General features: G+C 28.2%; 3 protein-coding genes across 9 annotated transcripts; 1 reads left to right on the top strand and 2 right to left on the bottom strand.

Annotated features, from left to right (window-relative positions):
- Positions 1–1241: 1241 nt before the first annotated feature.
- On the bottom strand, positions 1242–5156 carry LOC145975704 (GTP-binding protein 2). Its single transcript, XM_083106365.1, has 7 exons — positions 4980–5156; positions 3757–4035; positions 3382–3687; positions 2943–3203; positions 2365–2758; positions 1873–2158; positions 1242–1650 (listed from the first exon to the last, which is right to left on the bottom strand). The coding sequence occupies exons 2-7, from the start codon at positions 4031–4033 to the stop codon at positions 1366–1368; spliced, it is 1809 nt and encodes a 602-aa protein (XP_082962491.1). The 5' UTR covers positions 4034–4035; positions 4980–5156; the 3' UTR covers positions 1242–1365.
- Positions 5157–5321: 165 nt separating this feature from the next.
- On the top strand, positions 5322–15927 carry LOC145975995 (DNA replication complex GINS protein PSF1). 7 transcript variants are annotated; one of them, XR_014440148.1, is made up of 11 exons: positions 5322–5558; positions 5863–5952; positions 6905–7088; positions 7704–7916; positions 10986–11209; positions 13095–13215; positions 13305–13369; positions 13614–13920; positions 14509–14626; positions 15313–15424; positions 15779–15927. XR_014440148.1 is itself a non-coding variant. In XM_083106801.1 (10 exons), the coding sequence occupies exons 6-10, from the start codon at positions 13147–13149 to the stop codon at positions 15321–15323; spliced, it is 570 nt and encodes a 189-aa protein (XP_082962927.1). In that variant the 5' UTR covers positions 5322–5558; positions 5863–5952; positions 6905–7088; positions 7704–7916; positions 10986–11209; positions 13095–13146; the 3' UTR covers positions 15324–15500. The 7 variants fall into 7 exon arrangements, 4 of the variants coding, with proteins under 4 accessions (XP_082962927.1, XP_082962924.1, XP_082962925.1 ...); XR_014440147.1 differs by having other exon boundaries at positions 15313–15483; XR_014440146.1 differs by having other exon boundaries at positions 15313–15483; positions 15744–15927.
- LOC145976404 (uncharacterized) lies at positions 7567–11025 on the bottom strand. Its single transcript, XM_083107461.1, has 11 exons — positions 11008–11025; positions 10638–10752; positions 10453–10556; positions 10178–10249; positions 10014–10114; positions 9695–9798; positions 9340–9581; positions 9080–9255; positions 8749–8893; positions 8258–8457; positions 7567–7882 (listed from the first exon to the last, which is right to left on the bottom strand). Exons 1-11 carry the CDS (start codon positions 11023–11025, stop codon positions 7660–7662), a joined length of 1500 nt encoding a protein of 499 aa, XP_082963587.1. The 3' UTR covers positions 7567–7659.
- Positions 15928–18215: the final 2288 nt, after the last annotated feature.

Raw genomic sequence — 18215 nt, 5'->3', positions numbered from 1 at the left:
GGTCATTCAATGGGTGCATCCAGAAGCACAACCGCTCACTGAGCGGCTAAGTAGCACTCGACTGTGATTGGTGAATTCAAAGATAGAAATCAATCACATTCAATTGCTACTTAGCCGCTCAGTGAGCGGTTGTGCTTCTGGATGCACCCAATGCCTTAATAGCTAGTACTCTTTTCTTTAAGAGGAAAGAAAAAATATATATTATTGAAGAGGTTTGATAGTCGTTTTTTATTTTTAAACCATAATTAATACAGAATAGTTCAATTATTTCCTCATTCGTTTTTACTTTTCTTTTATATTTGTAAATATACATATTTATTTGCAAATTTAATTTATAAGCTACATAAAGAATTGTGCAGATTTAATAAATGAAATTGTACTTTATATATTGATACTGTGCATTATATCAAAAGCATAGCAAGAATATAGTGAAATAAATAATGTTCTTGAAATCTCAAAAGTTTCAACATTCTGATCTTTTTACAACGTTATTACACGCAAATATGCATTATTTAAGAATTGAATAACTAAAATAATATATATCACATTACAGAGTTTTTAAGAGATATGTGGCATTATATTTTTATACAAAAATATATACACACACAACCATAACAAGAATAATCTTAGAAATTTTATATGTTGGGATTGATAAAAAAAAATTTGACTATATACCTATACAAAAACATACTACACATACTTTTTTTTAAACATATTCTAAACAAAACATCTCTAAATATTTGTAACACACAAAAGTAAATTCTTCTTTTGATATATTAACATGTATATATTGTCCAAAATAATTAAAAATTTATAGGCCACACAAAAAAACTTTCTAGTTTTTATGTCCCTATTTTCAAACATACCTATTTTCTTTTTGCTTCCTCTATATATATTCTAATAAAATTTCTGACTACTTATAACAAACAAAACTAAATTCTTTCTATGTGACATGTTAATATGCTATTCAAAACAATAATATATTGTCACATTTTTTGATAATTCTATTAAACCAAATAGCATAGATAAGAAAATTCGCAAAATTGAACTTATATAAAAATTAAACTATTAAATTAAATTATTTACTAAAAAATAAAATATTTTATATTAATAAAATTTTATTTGAAGCTTTGTATCTATTATATAGATATTAATCTTTAGAAAGATGATCTCCAACTGTTTTGAGAAACATATAATGAAGTATATAACCAATTAGTCTAAGATCATCTAAAACCAATAATGTGATTCTACTTTTATAAAATATTTATACACTTTTCCCTTTTTTCTTTCATAAGTTACATATATATAAATACTAGAAAATTGCATATCTCGGATATTATTTTACATCGCGCTGTGTAACTTCTTTTACTTGATCGAATTCTGTGATCCAATCAGAGGAAAGATCTGCGTAATTGTGCCAATTCCTTTAGTACGTCCCTCTCTGAACAATAGTTGCATTCCAACATGAAGATATTCTGGATGGCTAACGAATCTAAATAATACAGAAGCGGTGTCGTTTGTCTGCAGTCCCCTATTTTTCACATCCATTATCCCTTCAATGACACAAGTTTGCCTCACGTTACCTACGTGTACTGTTGTTTGAAAACCGGAGAATATCGCGGTGGCATGATATACTATCAGTACTGTTGCCTGAAACAAAGTATTTACAGTATTTAAATTTAGTATTTAAATATACAAGTCTAATCGTGTATGTAAGTTGATCTTCTTGAATATTCCTATTTTTAATAAACATGTTCATGTTTTTTAAAAAAATGATAATCTCGATAATATCAACAAAAACAAGAATTTAAATCGTTATATTAACAGCATAATTTGTACAGTTTATGCAAATAGCGAAGGTTCTGCACACACCTGAAAAAAAAGTGTCGCATGCGGTCGATCACGTGGAGAGATTAAAACCATTCCCGGGCGAAGATGCGGTAGGGGAGGGCTACGATTTGTCGGTGGCGCTAAGGTCAAACTGGCGCTTTGCGACGCTCTAACTAAACAGCACGGAGCTTTATTGCGATGTAAACTAACTACTCTCACTGGACTAAATTCTCCATCCGGTAAAGGTCCCACTAATAAACGAGTTCCCGGTGCAATCGCCCCTTTAACGAGTAATCCTCCTAAAACTGGTTGTTTCAAACCTGCTACCCTATATACAGTAAAATAAAAAAAGTCACACTTGTGTAATATTTATGACAGATTTCTGGAAAAATTGCGTTAGTTTCGAAGCTAAAAATATTTGTAAAAATTATAATTATTAAACTGCAAAATATCGAAAATTCATAAAATTAATTGTTCTATTAATTTCATCGTAAAATATAAAGTTTGCAGAGACCGTTACACACACCTACCTACCTAAACGTTTCATCAATTTGAAATAGACACGATTCCGGATCAGAATCAATTGAATTCATCTCGTAAGGTGTCAAATTTTTTATGAACGCGGTTAATTCCTCAAGACCCTCACCAGTAACACAACTGACACTAAATACTGGTATCACATCGGACGTATAGTCCCATGACGTTATATCATTATTGCTAAACAATACTAATTGCTTAGGATATCCCTGCGTCATCATAGCATCCTCAAGTTGAACTAGAGTCTCAGACATGTCGCAAAATCCTAAATCGATTTTATTCACGACGATGAAAAATGGAAGTTTTAAAGCTAAACAGAGAGCCATGTGTTCCTGCGACGCTTCGTTTAGAGGTGGTGCTACAACTAGCATAACATGATGTGGCGAATATCCTAAGGAAGTGAAAATGACTATTTTCAAGTATATGTATATTATATATTTTTTATTATATATTTTTTATATTATATTATATATTTTTTAATAACAAGTTTTTTTATTACAAAAATATATATAAATTATTTGTTATAATATACAAAATATATATCATATAATTAGAAATTTTTTAAAGTTACATACCTGTGAGCCCGAGTACCGTCGTCCTCAAGTATTTTCGATGTCCAGCTAAATCGATGAACGTAACAACTTTTGAGGCGTGCTCACATATCTCTTCGGCTGTGGCCATTTCGGCATAGTTCAAGATATGACCTGTACTATCAAATCCGATGATCTCGTGCGATATCGATGACGTACGGCCTGTTTTTATCTCGTGCAGGTGACGCAACATATTGAGTCTCGCTCTACCTCTACCATTGTCCAACTCACCCTGCGTCAATACTCCTAAGCACACCCATTGAGACATATTATTATTGTTATTAATACATGTTATTTATATAATCTTAATTATATAATCTGTTCTTGATGAATTTGTACATAAAATAAGTAGGTAATTAAATAGCAGAGTGTAGCATAGACTTTCAGTGCCTCTACCTTAAATATCCTCTGCTAATTCTCTCACCTAAGAGAGTCGATTTCCCAGCATCTTGTGCACCAATAACGGCCAGTCTCAGATCTACAATACTATCCTCTCTGTCGTCCTTCCGCAATTTTTTTACTAATACTTCAGCGACCTTCTTTTCCTCCTTATTAATATTATTATTTCTATTTTGAGATGCCAAAGTCTTATTTGTAGAATTCGTGGCTACACGCTCGCGTAATATTCTTATAGTAGCACCCAGTCTGGAAGCCATGTCTTTCAGAGTCTTCAGGGACGCTTTCATCTCCTCCTTTGTTAAACCTGCCAATTTCCCATTGTCTTCCACTCCTATATATATCAAACATTGAAAGATAAGCAGAGAGAAAAATAATATAAAACTACAGATATTATATGTACCAATTTGATAAATTGCCTCTCCGTGTCCCTCTCTTAGCCTCCATTTCATCTGGGTAACAAGATGTTCAAAACGTTGACTAGATGGATTTATTAATTTTAATTTGTATTCTATATTTCCTTGTTCAGGCTCCGGTGGCAGACAGTCTTCTTGATCTTCGTCAGTACTAGAAGTTTCGCAATCCGACAATCCATTTCCATCATTTTCAAAATTATTCCACTGCCTTTTCCTTATATCCTTATCATCTTGTGGATTAAAAAGTTGTAAAAACGATTCCATATCTGTAATTATTAATTATAAAAATAAAACATTTTTTATTTATTTAAAAATTTAATTATAAAATTTAACTAAACATAAGAATGTTTTTGTTTATAATTTTTACAAATATAAGGCAAAATAAAAATATTTCTCTTTTTATATTTTTTAGACAATTTTATTATAAAAATGAAATTTCTTGAAATATATTATTAATATGAAAATAATATAGTATTGTGAATAAAATTTGAAATATAAATCTTATAATGTAATATCATGTAGAGCAAAGATTGCATCATATTCACATATTTCACATTCACAATTTTAATTGTAACATTTTTTATTTTACTTGCAATTTTTAAATAAAAATATTACAAAAGATCAAAGAAATTACTGTTAAAATAAAATCTAATTTAGATTAGCAGAAACAAAATTCTTACAATTTTCGTCAAAAACTAATTCTTTTTTAAAGAGATAATGCAATAGCTGAAAATGTAAGATTTATATGATTTATATTGTGTCATTTCCTTCAGAGTTATATTTTCCACAACAACAAAATTTACATAATTATTATTTTATACACTTATTAAATCAATGAAAAAAATATATGTTAAATGTGATTATTTACATTGAAACTTCTTCTTTCAAAACAAGGCAATATATATGTATATTCCTGGCTACTTCAAAAGATCTGACAGATGTGGACGTGTGTTATGTTATGACACAGTGCGTTATAGCAAATAATGCCAAATGCCAATGCCAACATTGATAAGGGGCAAAAGAAGATAAGATCTAAGTGCCCATTCTTATCAATTTCATGAAAGAGGAGATCGATACGACAGATGAAATTGATTAACCATATTGACGAACAGCTGTTTTGAAAGTAAAAGTGACAAAGCGAAGAAAAAAAGAGAGGGGACTCGCGCAAAAATATTTTTAGCGTTTTAGCGCGAGATAAACATATACTTACTGCATCTTTCCAATCACGCGTCTATTCTTCAAAAATTTAGATAGTCTTGCAGTAATTGTATATTGAAGTTTTCGTCAAAATTCCAAAACATAATAAACGTAAACGCACTATGACTTTCTTCTTTTTCTCCGTGTGCAATTAGGTCACGACCTGTCTGTCATTTTTCTATCGACCATGAACGATATGAAACGTAGAAAAGAAACTCACTTTGCAAATAACAAATTACTTTCTAAAAAGTCTGTTCCTTTTTATGACATGTGTTTAATGTAAGAATAAAGAGGAACAGACCTTTTAACTAATAATTTGTTTTTCGCAAAGCGAGTTTCTGCCCTACATTTCACATCGTTTATGATCGACAGAGAAATGGCATGGTCGTGATCTAAAGAGAAAAAGAATCTATCGTGATACAACATCATGCAAAGGATAACAATTCAATAAAGAAGAAGGAAACAAAATTTTTTTGTTCATTTGTGTAAAAGGTTTTTGACGTTTGAAGTGAGATAGATATGTATATTTTCACGTTAAAGAGAAGAGAAATAAAGAGCCAAAGTGTAGAAAGTGCAAGCAAAATGAGCAAATGTAATTATACACTATAGTATCTTCCGGTTCTCATCGTTCAAAATGGTAAGGCCCATATTCTGAATCCTCTTTTATCGATAAAAGTGCTCCTAAAAGCGGCCTGTAGCCAATCAGAAGGCTTATATGCCACTTTTAGAGGCACTTTTATCGATAAAAGAGGATTCAGAATATGGGCCTAAGTGACGATAAGTGATGAATAAGAGAATCTGATTTGATAAAAAAATGTTGCTTATTAATTGAAGTGACTACGTCTACTTATCAAATATTATATTGTTTAATTAATAATAAATATTTCTTTTTATAGACCAACGATATTAATCATAAACGTGATGAAAAAGGAAAAAATGCGACAAACGGAATCAAAGTCTCAACAAGATGTATATTTCTGATCGAGGTAAATAAATCGTTTCGATAAATATCAATATTTAAAAAAACATCAATATTCCAAGTCAAATAGAGAACTTATTAAACTTTATTAAAAATAACCAATCAGTCTTTATGCTATCCATATTTTATTAAAGTTAATTTTCGCAATTGATTATTGTGAAATCTTTATAGCATGTAAGAGGAATTGAATGATTGTGATTATATATAGTAGCAATTTATTTATTTTTTAAATCTTAAAAATTCAAATTGTACTCTAATGTAAGTCTATTTTTTTTAGCTGCATCTATTATATTTTCTCTCAATAATCATTTTTATAATAATTTTTTTATAATAATTTTTATAATAATCTTTATAATAATTTTTATTATAATAATTTTCTTTTTACCAATATTTGCTTATACAATTCCAATATTCGATTTATTTATTTTATTTATTTATATTTGATTTATATATTTTGAAATAAGAATATAATATCACATAATATAATGTATCTAAATAGAATAGGCTCTAAATTATATCTTGTACAGAATGATTTAGTTTTACTGTTTGCTAAAGAAATATTTTATCAATTGCAAACATTCGGCGATATAAATAATCGGAAAATTACAATTGATACATATTTTTAATTCTAAATTAAAATGAAAATTTAATTTAAGAATTTAATTCTAATTTAAAATAAAAATTTCATAATTATTATTTTCAATTCTTGCTTTGTAATTGTAACTAAACTTTTTTCACTGTGGAATTCTGTATACAAAATTCTGTATACAGAATCTTAATATACAATCTGTTCTTATATGTATATATATTCTATATAATTTCAAGACTTCTATTCATTTCAATGATTTAGAGAAAAAATATTAAAACAGTAAATTAAAATTAGGATAATAATAAAAACTTTATTTTATATATATATATATATATATATATATATATATATATATATACGTATCTTTTAGCTATACAGGTAAAGAGGAAAAAATTCGAAGTTTAATTATATAACTTTGAGATGGTTCTTTATGAACAAGATTTATGGACTATCTATTTTATTTGTTGATGAAGAAACCTAGAAAAAAGGACTGCATTGCAGAAATTGTTGATACTATCACTGGCGACATTAATATCTTTGGAAGTTCAATATTGGTAAATATTTAATATTTATTATTGCAGAAATTATTTTGTATAGTAATATTGTAGTATTATTATTGTACAGAAGATGCAAAGTAAGATTATGTGTAAATATGATAGAGAGAATATGATAAAATGATCTTGACATTAAATGTTTTTGCGGATATTCTGTTGTGTAAGGACACAAAATTTTGAGATATTTTGATGTGTTTCTTTCATTCTTACATGAAGTCATATATGCTCTAAAAATCGAAAATTTGTGTAAAGACAAAAGATTGCAGGTGTAGTTGCATAAAAAAGTTCCATTTAATCTTTTTATACAAATTAAAATAGCCAGAAAGGAAAATTTAATTTAATATAATCTTTATTCTTTATTTTCTTGCCATACTGTACATTTCACAGTTAGAATTTTTAATAATTTATGAATAATCTTTCTTTTTCTTTGATATATTATTATATTATTTATTAAATTTTATCTGTAATCTTGCAATTAAAAATTGTTTATTATAAAGTTATATTTAAATTTATTAGAGAAATTGTTTATTTTACTATTTCTCTTATATAAATCTATCATGCCATGAGGTAATTACGTTGCTGCTGTATCATCTTGATGCTCTTCCAATTCCTCAGGTTTTTCTTCGTCGTCCGTTTCTTGTGTTTCCTCTACGGCTGTAACATCCGGGAAATATAATTTGGACTCTTCGATAGCTTTCTCTGGATTTTCACTCACGTGATAAGGTCCAATTCCAGCAAAGCCCAAAAATGCTTCGCAACCTACTTTCTTCACTGTGCAGACGAATATCTCGTAACTATGAATGAAACATGGAATAATTTAATAACCAGGTAAAATAAATTTTTCTGTTATTAAAGATGTGAAGAGTTCAATATACACATACTTTTTCGGAATTAGATAAAATTATTTAAAAAAAATTTAATTATACAATTAATAAAGATGCAAAAGTTAAAAAATATTAAAAATATTATCTAGGAAATTATTAGCTATTTCAAAAATAGAAATGAATTAAGTAAATCTGAAATATCATGTATATATATCATCTAGTATATCATCCAAAAAAGAAAGTCACAAAATTATAAGATTAATTTTTCCAAATTCTGAGAAAAAAATAAATTACATCATCGAATTTTTTAGTTTGATATATATGTGTATGATAAAAGAAAAATACCCCGTTTTCTCTTCTGTACTCATCTCAAATGCCTCTATACTTTTGGCGATTATCTTAGCCTCAGGTGGTTTATCATATTCAAATATACCAAAATTAATGACCTCATCATTGAACATGTCCAGCACCATTTTTAAATCATTTTTACGTGTGTAATCATATTTGAAGATGGTTATTGGCACTTTTGTCATTTTATCTTCATACTGTGGAAAAAATTAAAATATATATATTATTAAAAAAGTGCATATGTTTCAATAAATTGTAAATTAGGAAATATAATATTACTGTTAAAGAAATATAATATTAAATCAAAGCTATAATTATATTTTAAATTTTGTCATATAATTATATTCTTTAATTTCAGATATAAATAGTATCTATGATTAAATTTTGTCATATAATTATATTCTTTAATTTCAGATATAATTAGTATCTATAATTTGATTCAAGTTCTTTATAGATTTCCAGAGACATTAAATTTCACATATACTTACCGGATATGTTGTGTTAGTGTAAACATTAAATATTGTACGAAAAACGATTGCCTTGTTTCTAGGATTTGGAGGAGTCCAAACAAAAGGAAATTTTTTGTTTTCCTTGTCAGGAACTTCAAAAGCCGGGCAATGTTTTCCGGCATAGCTATATGGAGTAATTAATTTTAATAATGTAGATTATAATATTAATTGGAGAGAGAAGTATTATTATTAACTTTCAATAGTTTTTTATCATCAGTATTATTTTGTTGGAAAATATTATGGTATTATTTTCCGATTAATTATATATTTTGTATTGCAAATCAAATTCCACATTGAGTAAATCACATACCATTCTTCATTAAAACACTCATCCGTTTCTGGTAATGTTGGTTCATTGAATAGAATACTGCACAGATAATTATGAACTTCGAGATTCTTTCTCCCTTCGATAATCTTCAATCGCATAAACATACATTTACCATCAAAGAGCAATTGTTTGGCAGTTTCCGAAAAGCTATATGTAGACTGCATGTTAAAAAATAAAACATGTTATATTTGTATTAACAATGGCAATCATGACTCTGTTACAACATAGGAAAACAAAAATACTTCATCAAGCATCTGTCGCAGCAAATCCTCATTCAGTCGTTTGCGTATCTCTTGTTCCACAGTGTAATTTTCCGGTAGTATTTCCTCAATTAACTCCACGTATTGTGGACTCATTCTCTTGTCTCTTCTGCGTCCTTCTTCGTCTTTGAATATCCAGGGAAACAGTAGCAGACAAGTCTCGTTGCACAATGATGTGGTCAGATGCAGCATCTCCGCCTCATATCTCGCTTTAGTTTCAGCTTCTATACAACGATATTTTTACTATATTAGACGATAAGTAATTTTTGATATAATCGGATTTTGTCTCGGGCGGAAGTTGATTTATTTAGTGCTTATTGTTAATGATACATTTTACCTTTTCGAGATTTTCTCGCTATTTCCTTGGCTATTTTTGCCTCTTCCTGGATTTTCAATCGTGTTACTTCTTCCGGACTCTTCTCGGAAACATCTATCGAGAACCTGTATTTTTTGCATTATAAAGAATTCAAAAGTAATAATGAATTTTTATTTTTCAATATTGTATGCAATTAGAACGTCATAGAATCCTCCCAGTTGATTGATATTTAATGAACAAGCTCATTTTTAATAGTTATTAAATTAATTTTTTCGATTAGTCTAGATATCACCAGCATTTATATAATAATGCACAAAAATTTTTGAGGTGATTTCCTTACTCATACTCGCCACCGTTTTGAATCCTGTCGAGCTCGGTCGTTAACATTTGTATGAACTGTGGACAATGCGCTCCAAACATTAAATTGATCATTCGTCCTTCCTGCCAAAAAATAGGATTTCAATAATAATTGTTTCTAGCGCGAATCATTTGCGGGATACTTACATGAATAAACATCCATATAGGTTCGCTCTTTCCTTGAAATCTCTTTAAATCGGTGACGCGATCACAGTTTGCCTGAAAACGATAAAAGAGAATAAAAAAAATACTTTTATATGATTAGTTGAAGATTGATTGTGTGTGAAAAATAATTTTAGTAAATATATTATTTCTGAAGAACATATCTTGATTTATGGTGTTAATTAATTATTTTTTATTCACTCTCTTATATTGATGATATCTATAATAATCCATTTTATATCACATTTTCTAACAATTACCGTGGCATAACTCAATGCGTCGCCTCCAATTTCCATTTTTATCTTCTTCAGGATGCTCACCATGCCTGTGCAAGGACCACTCCAATCCGAGTACACGTCCACTACTAAATAAAGATATTACAGTAAAAATATTTACTAATCGAAAAGATATTTCTCTATATTCATACGAGATAAAAATGACTCGCCTATTAAACCCTTCCGCGTCAATACCTTCGCCCATTCTTTGTCATTAATAACTTCTGTCTGTAATGCCGTGGGTGCCACCTTCTTCGCCATTCTTCTCGTCGTTTTCGCTCCACCCTAAGATAAAAAATTTATTATGTTAATCCAAAAATATTATGCATTTCAGGATTAATCTTCTAATAGTTCCAATGTTTAAAACTTAAACACATTAGGAAGAATTCAAAAGTAAAATTCATTTAAAAAACATCCATAAGATATCTTTCAGATATTTCTTTGCTTTTCCAATTTCCGTATTGTTTAAAATTATTATAATTTTATTGCAATTATATGTAATTTATCTAATTTTTTAGACGCTCCCGATTTCCTCTGTACCCTTTTATAACGCAACATCTTCGAAGCTGGAAGGATGTTAATCTCACGGATCGCGATTATGAAATAACTAGTTTTTTTCGTCGAAGATATGAGCTTCAATATCGGATCGATTGATCTACGACAAAGTGGAGAGAAGTACTGCATTAATCGTGTATTTTCTGCTCGTTTACATAGGCTCGGCTACGGGGACATCGGCGACATGGTAGGCACGCGATATAATATAATGATTAACGAGCTCGTGATACAAATACACGCAGAGGTAATTACGGTGCAGAAAATCGAGGGTTCTGCTAGCAGGGTTCTACAAATTCTCCTATATAATAGCCTGTCACAAGACATTAACTCGGATATGTCTTTAAAAAGAAACCTCTTTCTTAACAAAGGAGCGATAGCAACGTCTAAAATTGAAAGCCATTTGGTTTAATATTATCTCTCTGCTGTTCTTTTATATAAAAATGATGGCAGATTTCTTTTCTTCATTTAATACAATTGCATACTTTAATATTCATAGTATTTGTATATTTGTATATTATTTTTAAATATTAACATAAACTATGAAAATATTGGCACAGATATATTAAATATCACATATACACATATATATGCTAAATCATTATATAATAATTTATTCTTATTTATATATAAAGTCTACTATATATAAGAATTATGGATTATTTATTTTCATGAATTAAAAAATCAATATTTTAGGATAACTAATATTTATATACATTTATTAATATGTATATACAATATGAAATAATGTAATAAAAATTATTACAAACAGAATCATTCTGACTCTTAAAATGCATAAGAGTTCATCTTCAACATATAATATTAAATTTAGCAATTTGTAATCAGTATTAAGCAAGGACAAAATCGACGTTGCTACTGATTTGCATATAAAACTTCACAGTTTTATTAAAAAAAAAATGCTATATTACAAAATCGTGACTTAATTTACCGATTAAAATAAATTGACACAAATCTGTTTCGTCGCGTTTTTAAAAAGCTTGGCAAGAAATTGTTTGCGTGTCACGACCGATTTTTCCTCAGCAATTAGGATAATTCTCGTTTAACAATTAAAGCGAGACTCACGCATCAATAAGTAACCACGATCTTTGTTGATTTTGCACCTGCTTGGTTACTATGTAGCTATATTATTATATAAGATTCAATAATGAATTTAATTTCTATATATATCTTGAAATATATTTAAAAAATATATTTTAGAAAAATAAATGAGAATACATAGTCATTGCTTAATGATATTCTTTTTTTTTTTCGAATAAAGTGAAATATAAATGCCCACATATATTATTGATATGTATACATATATATATATATATATATATATATATATATATATATATATATATGCATATAAATAATGATTATAATTATTATACAATTAATTATTGATTTAAAAAAATAATTGATATAAAAACAATTATTCGCGGAAATGCATTCTTGGATGATGTTTTGTCAATTCATCGCTAGATGGCATTTATATATGTATTTAAAATGTGCGTGTAATACGTAGCATTCGAAGTACTTTGCAGTTGCAACTTATTTTCCATTGTTTTCGATTATTTTTAAATGAATTATTCGACGCAAATTATACTTTACAATCATATCGGATATTCAAAAAATCAAATTTATCATTCACGGATACGGTAACGTTTAAAATAATTTATTATCGAAGTTGATAAAGATAGATGATGTGAGATTTATTAATTTTTGAAAATAACATAAAGAAATGTATAGATTTAAAAATTAGATTTTATTTTTATTAAAAATAATATTTGATAATTATTCGTCATGGTAATTATTATAAGGGCGTAGAGAGCAATGTCTTGGAGGTTAGGTTCAATCTCTTGACAAGTTTTACGCGCGTAAACGTAACAGCTGATCACGTGATGATGAGATCAATGTTTAAATTTTAATGTATTTCTAAACTAAAAAAAAAAGTTGCTAAAAATTAAATTAATTAAACGTGCGACTTTGTGTGTAAATGGAAGATAAAGATTCAAGATGGTAGATAAGGCAAAATGTATAAATTTTGTAATGAATAACGTTTTATGTTACAGAGATATACATATGTGGTAAAAACTTCAACAAACGATACAAAATTTTATAAACATGTTCGGAAAAGAAGCAATCAAACTCATAACGGAGCTCGATATGTATGAAGATATTCGACCATTCAATGTAAATATTATATGAATGTCATTATTGTTGTAAATATAACTATATATAAGAGAGAAATATAATCATATAAAATCTTTCTCAATTTTCAGGAACAGGTAATGCGGCAAGTTTTTAAAGAAATGCAAAGCCTTTACGAGGCCAATCTGATAGATAGGTACATTAGATGATACTTTGATCGAAACTATTTCACAACTTAAAGAAATTAACATAAGAAATAAAAGTTTAAAATAGTTATTGTATAATCAATATTAAAATAACAATACGAAAATAATAAATTTAAAGAAATAATATATTTGTCTATTCTTTAATTTAGCAATCAAATTTGATTAAAAATTAGATATCAATCTTTTGGCAGGTTTTTTTGCCACAATGTCTTAAACTGTCTATAAATGTTTCAGTAACGCTATACAGAATGAAGGAAACAACGAGTTATTACCATCAGTGCATTTCCGCCATACAGCCTTGCTCAGGAACAAGAGATGCATTCTGGCATATCTGTATCATCGGATTAGACGTTTACGGCAGATGCGTTGGGAATTGGGCAGCATTTTGCCAACTGAAATAACCACTAACTTGCTGAATGCAGAGGTGCAATGGTTTCAGAATTACAATAAGTCTCTGGCTACTTATATGAGATCGATTGGAGATAATCATGGATTGAATCTGACTGTGAATATAAGCCCTCCAAAGACACTCTATGTCGAAGTAAGTATCTACAATATGTAAACCAGAATACAATAAGAACTGTACAAGAAAATCATTTTACTCGTTTCCTGAACTTGCTTTTTATGTGTAATTATTTCTATCTGTGTGTATTTTTATATATTATATGTCGCTTATATGCATCTTCATTCTTAGTAATGTATATTTTATTCAATCTTTATATATATATATATATATACAATATCACAAAAAAGTAATTTTTCTTCTGAATTATTTTAAAATTAATTTTGATCATTAAATATTTAACACATAAATATTTAATACATGAAAAAAGAATATAGCATATTTTTTAATTTTTTTCTCATAAAAATTTAGTCTTGCTTTATATATATATGTATATAAATATGTCTCTTTTTCTTGAAAATCTTTTTTATAGAAAAAATATATTAAAAGACATTTATTATGGACTTGATGAGTATTTTTAAGGAAGTAAATTATGTCTCTTGAAAGAGAGAGAGATATTAACATTTTTAAAAATTCTGAAATTTTAAGGAAAAAGAGAGAGATTATTAAAAAGAATATTATGATTAGCTTTCTATCGATAGTAATCAAATACAATTTCTTTTTCAGGTGAAATGCTTAGCTGATTTTGGTAAGTTGGAACTCGATGATGGCGAGATTATTACTCTCAAAAAGAACACATATCATTTGCTACCAAGAGCTACATGTGAGCCACTTATCAGACAAGGTATACTTGAACACTATAACGTATGATGAGCATTGTGATTTAATATAAAGAAATGTCATTTCCCCCCCTACTATTTTTATTATATTTTTATATTATTTTTGTACCTTCCAAAATTTATGTACTGGATACTTTATACGCATTTTGTTAATAAAAGTTTTATTTTTATTTTATTTCTTTTATTTTAGCGCCTATAATTGCCTATAATTGCCTATAATTACATTGTGTATCTTTCAAAATGCTTTTGTGTATGTATTCGTATTCAATATTAAATGTGATTAAATTTCCATTTGATATATGAGACCGTCATATATTAAATATAAGCTTAATGATAAAAGATGAATTATACAAATTCAAATCTCAGATTTTTCTTACATTTTTAGGCTTCTTCCAGTTTTTTTCCATCACCTTTTAATCTCAAAAGTCAATAATTTTTATTGTTATCGCGTTATCAAATGTGATATATAAAGTAATACATCAAAGTAAATATGATTCCATCACTAAAGTGTCAACTCTTGATGATAGACTTTGTGACTGTAGATTTTGTGATACACATTTACCTTGATCGTTTATCGCAACTTTACAATCTTATATGTATTGTTATTTAAACTCCCAATTGTTATTTAAACCTTATTAAAACAATTTAAATTTTAAAGTCATATAGAATTACTAATCTCTGTTAATAACAGAACATGGATAATGTAAGGGGAAATCCACGTATGTATGCAATATGGCAAATGAAAGCGAACCAATATTTACCCAAGATTAGTAAGACGTAGTCCCAGTACAGTTTCAGTGATGGTAAGAATGGTAACGCCTCCTTTTCATCCCATCAACGAATTTCAAACTTATAAAATAAAGTAAGGACGTTTCTTTTTCCTCTTTTATCTATTTATCCTCCTCTTTTACCTATCAGAATTTTTTTAAGATAGAATTCACAAGCAGACATGGTATAAATAGGAGACGGGCTTTGTAAGTTAACAGCATATAATATATATGCATATGGTACTTCACGCATAGTTTATTAATTTTGAAAATTTTGTAATTTCTTTCTCGACGGAGACCGATAGGAGTCGACATCTATCTCGCGCAATCATTTTTGAGTTTTTCCTTCTCCTAGTTATGAAAGACTAAGGCAGTGTGAATTTCCTGCAGTGAACGGAAGAAAGCACATCGATTGAGGGCGATATAAAAAGTACGGTATTTTGTAAGCTTGACTTGGAATACCTTTCATCAATATTTGTCAACGTTAGATGACCAGTCAAGAAAGATTCATTGTTGGAAAAAGTGGCACAAAAAAAGCTGTAAGTGTCAGTTTATAAGTTATGTGTTTCTTTATATAGCATCTTATAAGCAAGCTTTTGAATAATATTTTTACACAGAATATTATGCGTAAGATTGAAAAGTTTATAGCACGTAAAGAAACAAAGATCGTAATTTGTGAGATTTATTACTCGCTTAAAATTGACCGATTATTTAACTAAATTGCGTAGACCTTTCTTCAGTTTTATCCTCCGATCATGCAACTAAAATTATACATGTAATTGACTCGGCAGCATAGAAGACTTCAAAAAAGAGAGCAATGTCATTAATTTAAATAAAAAATAATCGATCTTAAATGAAATAGTTAATATCACTTTTCTGTCAAATTTTCATCTATAAGTAATAGTTTCAATCAATTTTCATTTTATTTCATTTTATATTTTATTTTCCATAATTAGGAACATGATTGTAATCCCCGAATTCGCGGGAAAATATATAGAAATAAATGCACATTGGATTCACATTGCGACACTATCATAAACAATATCCCGAGAATGCTATTTTCCAAGTATTTATCTACCATTAAAGTAGTTATTGCTTTCTTTTTTGCAAATATTTATTTGCACAGCCGCGTTAATTAGCGGTTAATAGCTCATGCGAGTCATTGAATCACTCTAAAGAATATTCAGGACACAAGAGAACAAAGTACATTAGAAAAAAGCACCATGGAATGAGGTTGAAATGCCAAAGGAACGGTGCATTCATCTATGCGCTTCGCCGTTCTTGAGTCAGCGTACTTCCCCAACTCTGTTGTATAGCTGTATAATAATGGTATCGCGGTACACGAATTTAAAAGTGTTACCTTTCTTTTTTGTCTTATGTAATCGCGACTTAAGCGGTTTTTTGTAAACATCAAGTAATTTTCCAAGATTGAGATAACAGACGCATTAAACTTATCGTATTAAACTTTAAGTGTAAACGCTTAAGTTTTTAATACGACAGATAATAATACATATTCGTGCAACACTATTCAAGTAACTTTACATAAAATAAATCTACATTAATGTATATTTTCTAATATATTATACACACATAAATCAATATAATGTAATTAATTATAATGTAAAGATATAATATAAAATATTAATATGTGTAGATAATATACTACATAAATTTTAATACAAATCATATTAGCAAATGCTGTAATTAATATATATGCATATATATTAATTATTAATTTATATATAATATTATATAAGTATTTAAAATGGAAAGACTTAATATAAAGAAGTGTATTCAATTAATTTTTATTCATGAAATTGTAATATTTCGCAAAATTAATCGGTTAATTAGAGATCGTAGACACCGCTTGCATTTTAATTCAAAAATATTTGCAAAATCTATCATAATCTACCTTTCATAATGCAGAAAAATATATCTGCAATATTTCGTACTGTAAGTAGTACGTTCAATGTCTATCTAGCAGCTAAATATTTTGCATCGTAAATTGCAAAATAAATTATTTCTAGAATTTCGATGACCAGTTTATCGCAAATACTTGTACTTGCAAGTATCACATTGCTTTAAGAAAGTCATATCTCCTATAGCACTTATCAATGAATATTGAAATGGTATTTGTGAGTAAATATGCATGTGCACGCGATTGTATGCATGCGTGCGAATCAGCGCCGCACGCAAAATGCAATCGAAATAACGTCATATCATGTATATAAACTGTCGCATTTAATAATATAATGAAACATTATTCTTCTTGATTAATTTTGCTTCAATATTTTTTCGAAAATTTGTATCGAAATACATATGATGTTTTACGAATATTCATAATCGTATTGTATATTCATAATTCCATAAATGTATATAATAATCTACGCATACAAGCGAACTTGAATAGCTTCCGCATAATGCATATTTATGAATCGGCCAATCATGTGTCTAATATCATGCAACTATGTGGCATCCTTTAGACACGTGCTCGATCAATTCTGCGCATATATGCGGCAAGTTTGCCTGAGCTTTAATTATGCTACTAGCGTGATATCATTTTGTATTACGTTTCTGTTTCTGATGAATTAAATTAAAAGATATGCTTTTTCGATTGAAACATATATTGCCACTAATTGTAAGCATGTTTGCGTTTCTAGCTCTTATCAGAAAAACTATCTTAATTGCTCTTCTCTCTACGCAAGTGTACAAAGATTTTATAAAAAGTTTAATATATATATAATATATAATGAATATTTAATAATTTATAATATTTTTTTATATATAATATATAATGAATATTTAATAAATTATATGAATATTTAAA

Source organism: Camponotus vicinus, unplaced genomic scaffold (assembly GCF_025532165.1).
Source record: "Camponotus vicinus isolate PSW18456_S1 unplaced genomic scaffold, iyCamVici1.0 SCAF_8, whole genome shotgun sequence".
Taxonomy (NCBI): domain Eukaryota; kingdom Metazoa; phylum Arthropoda; class Insecta; order Hymenoptera; family Formicidae; genus Camponotus; species Camponotus vicinus.
Note: the sequence above shows the minus strand (reverse complement) of the source record. Positions and strands in the feature narration are given on the sequence as shown.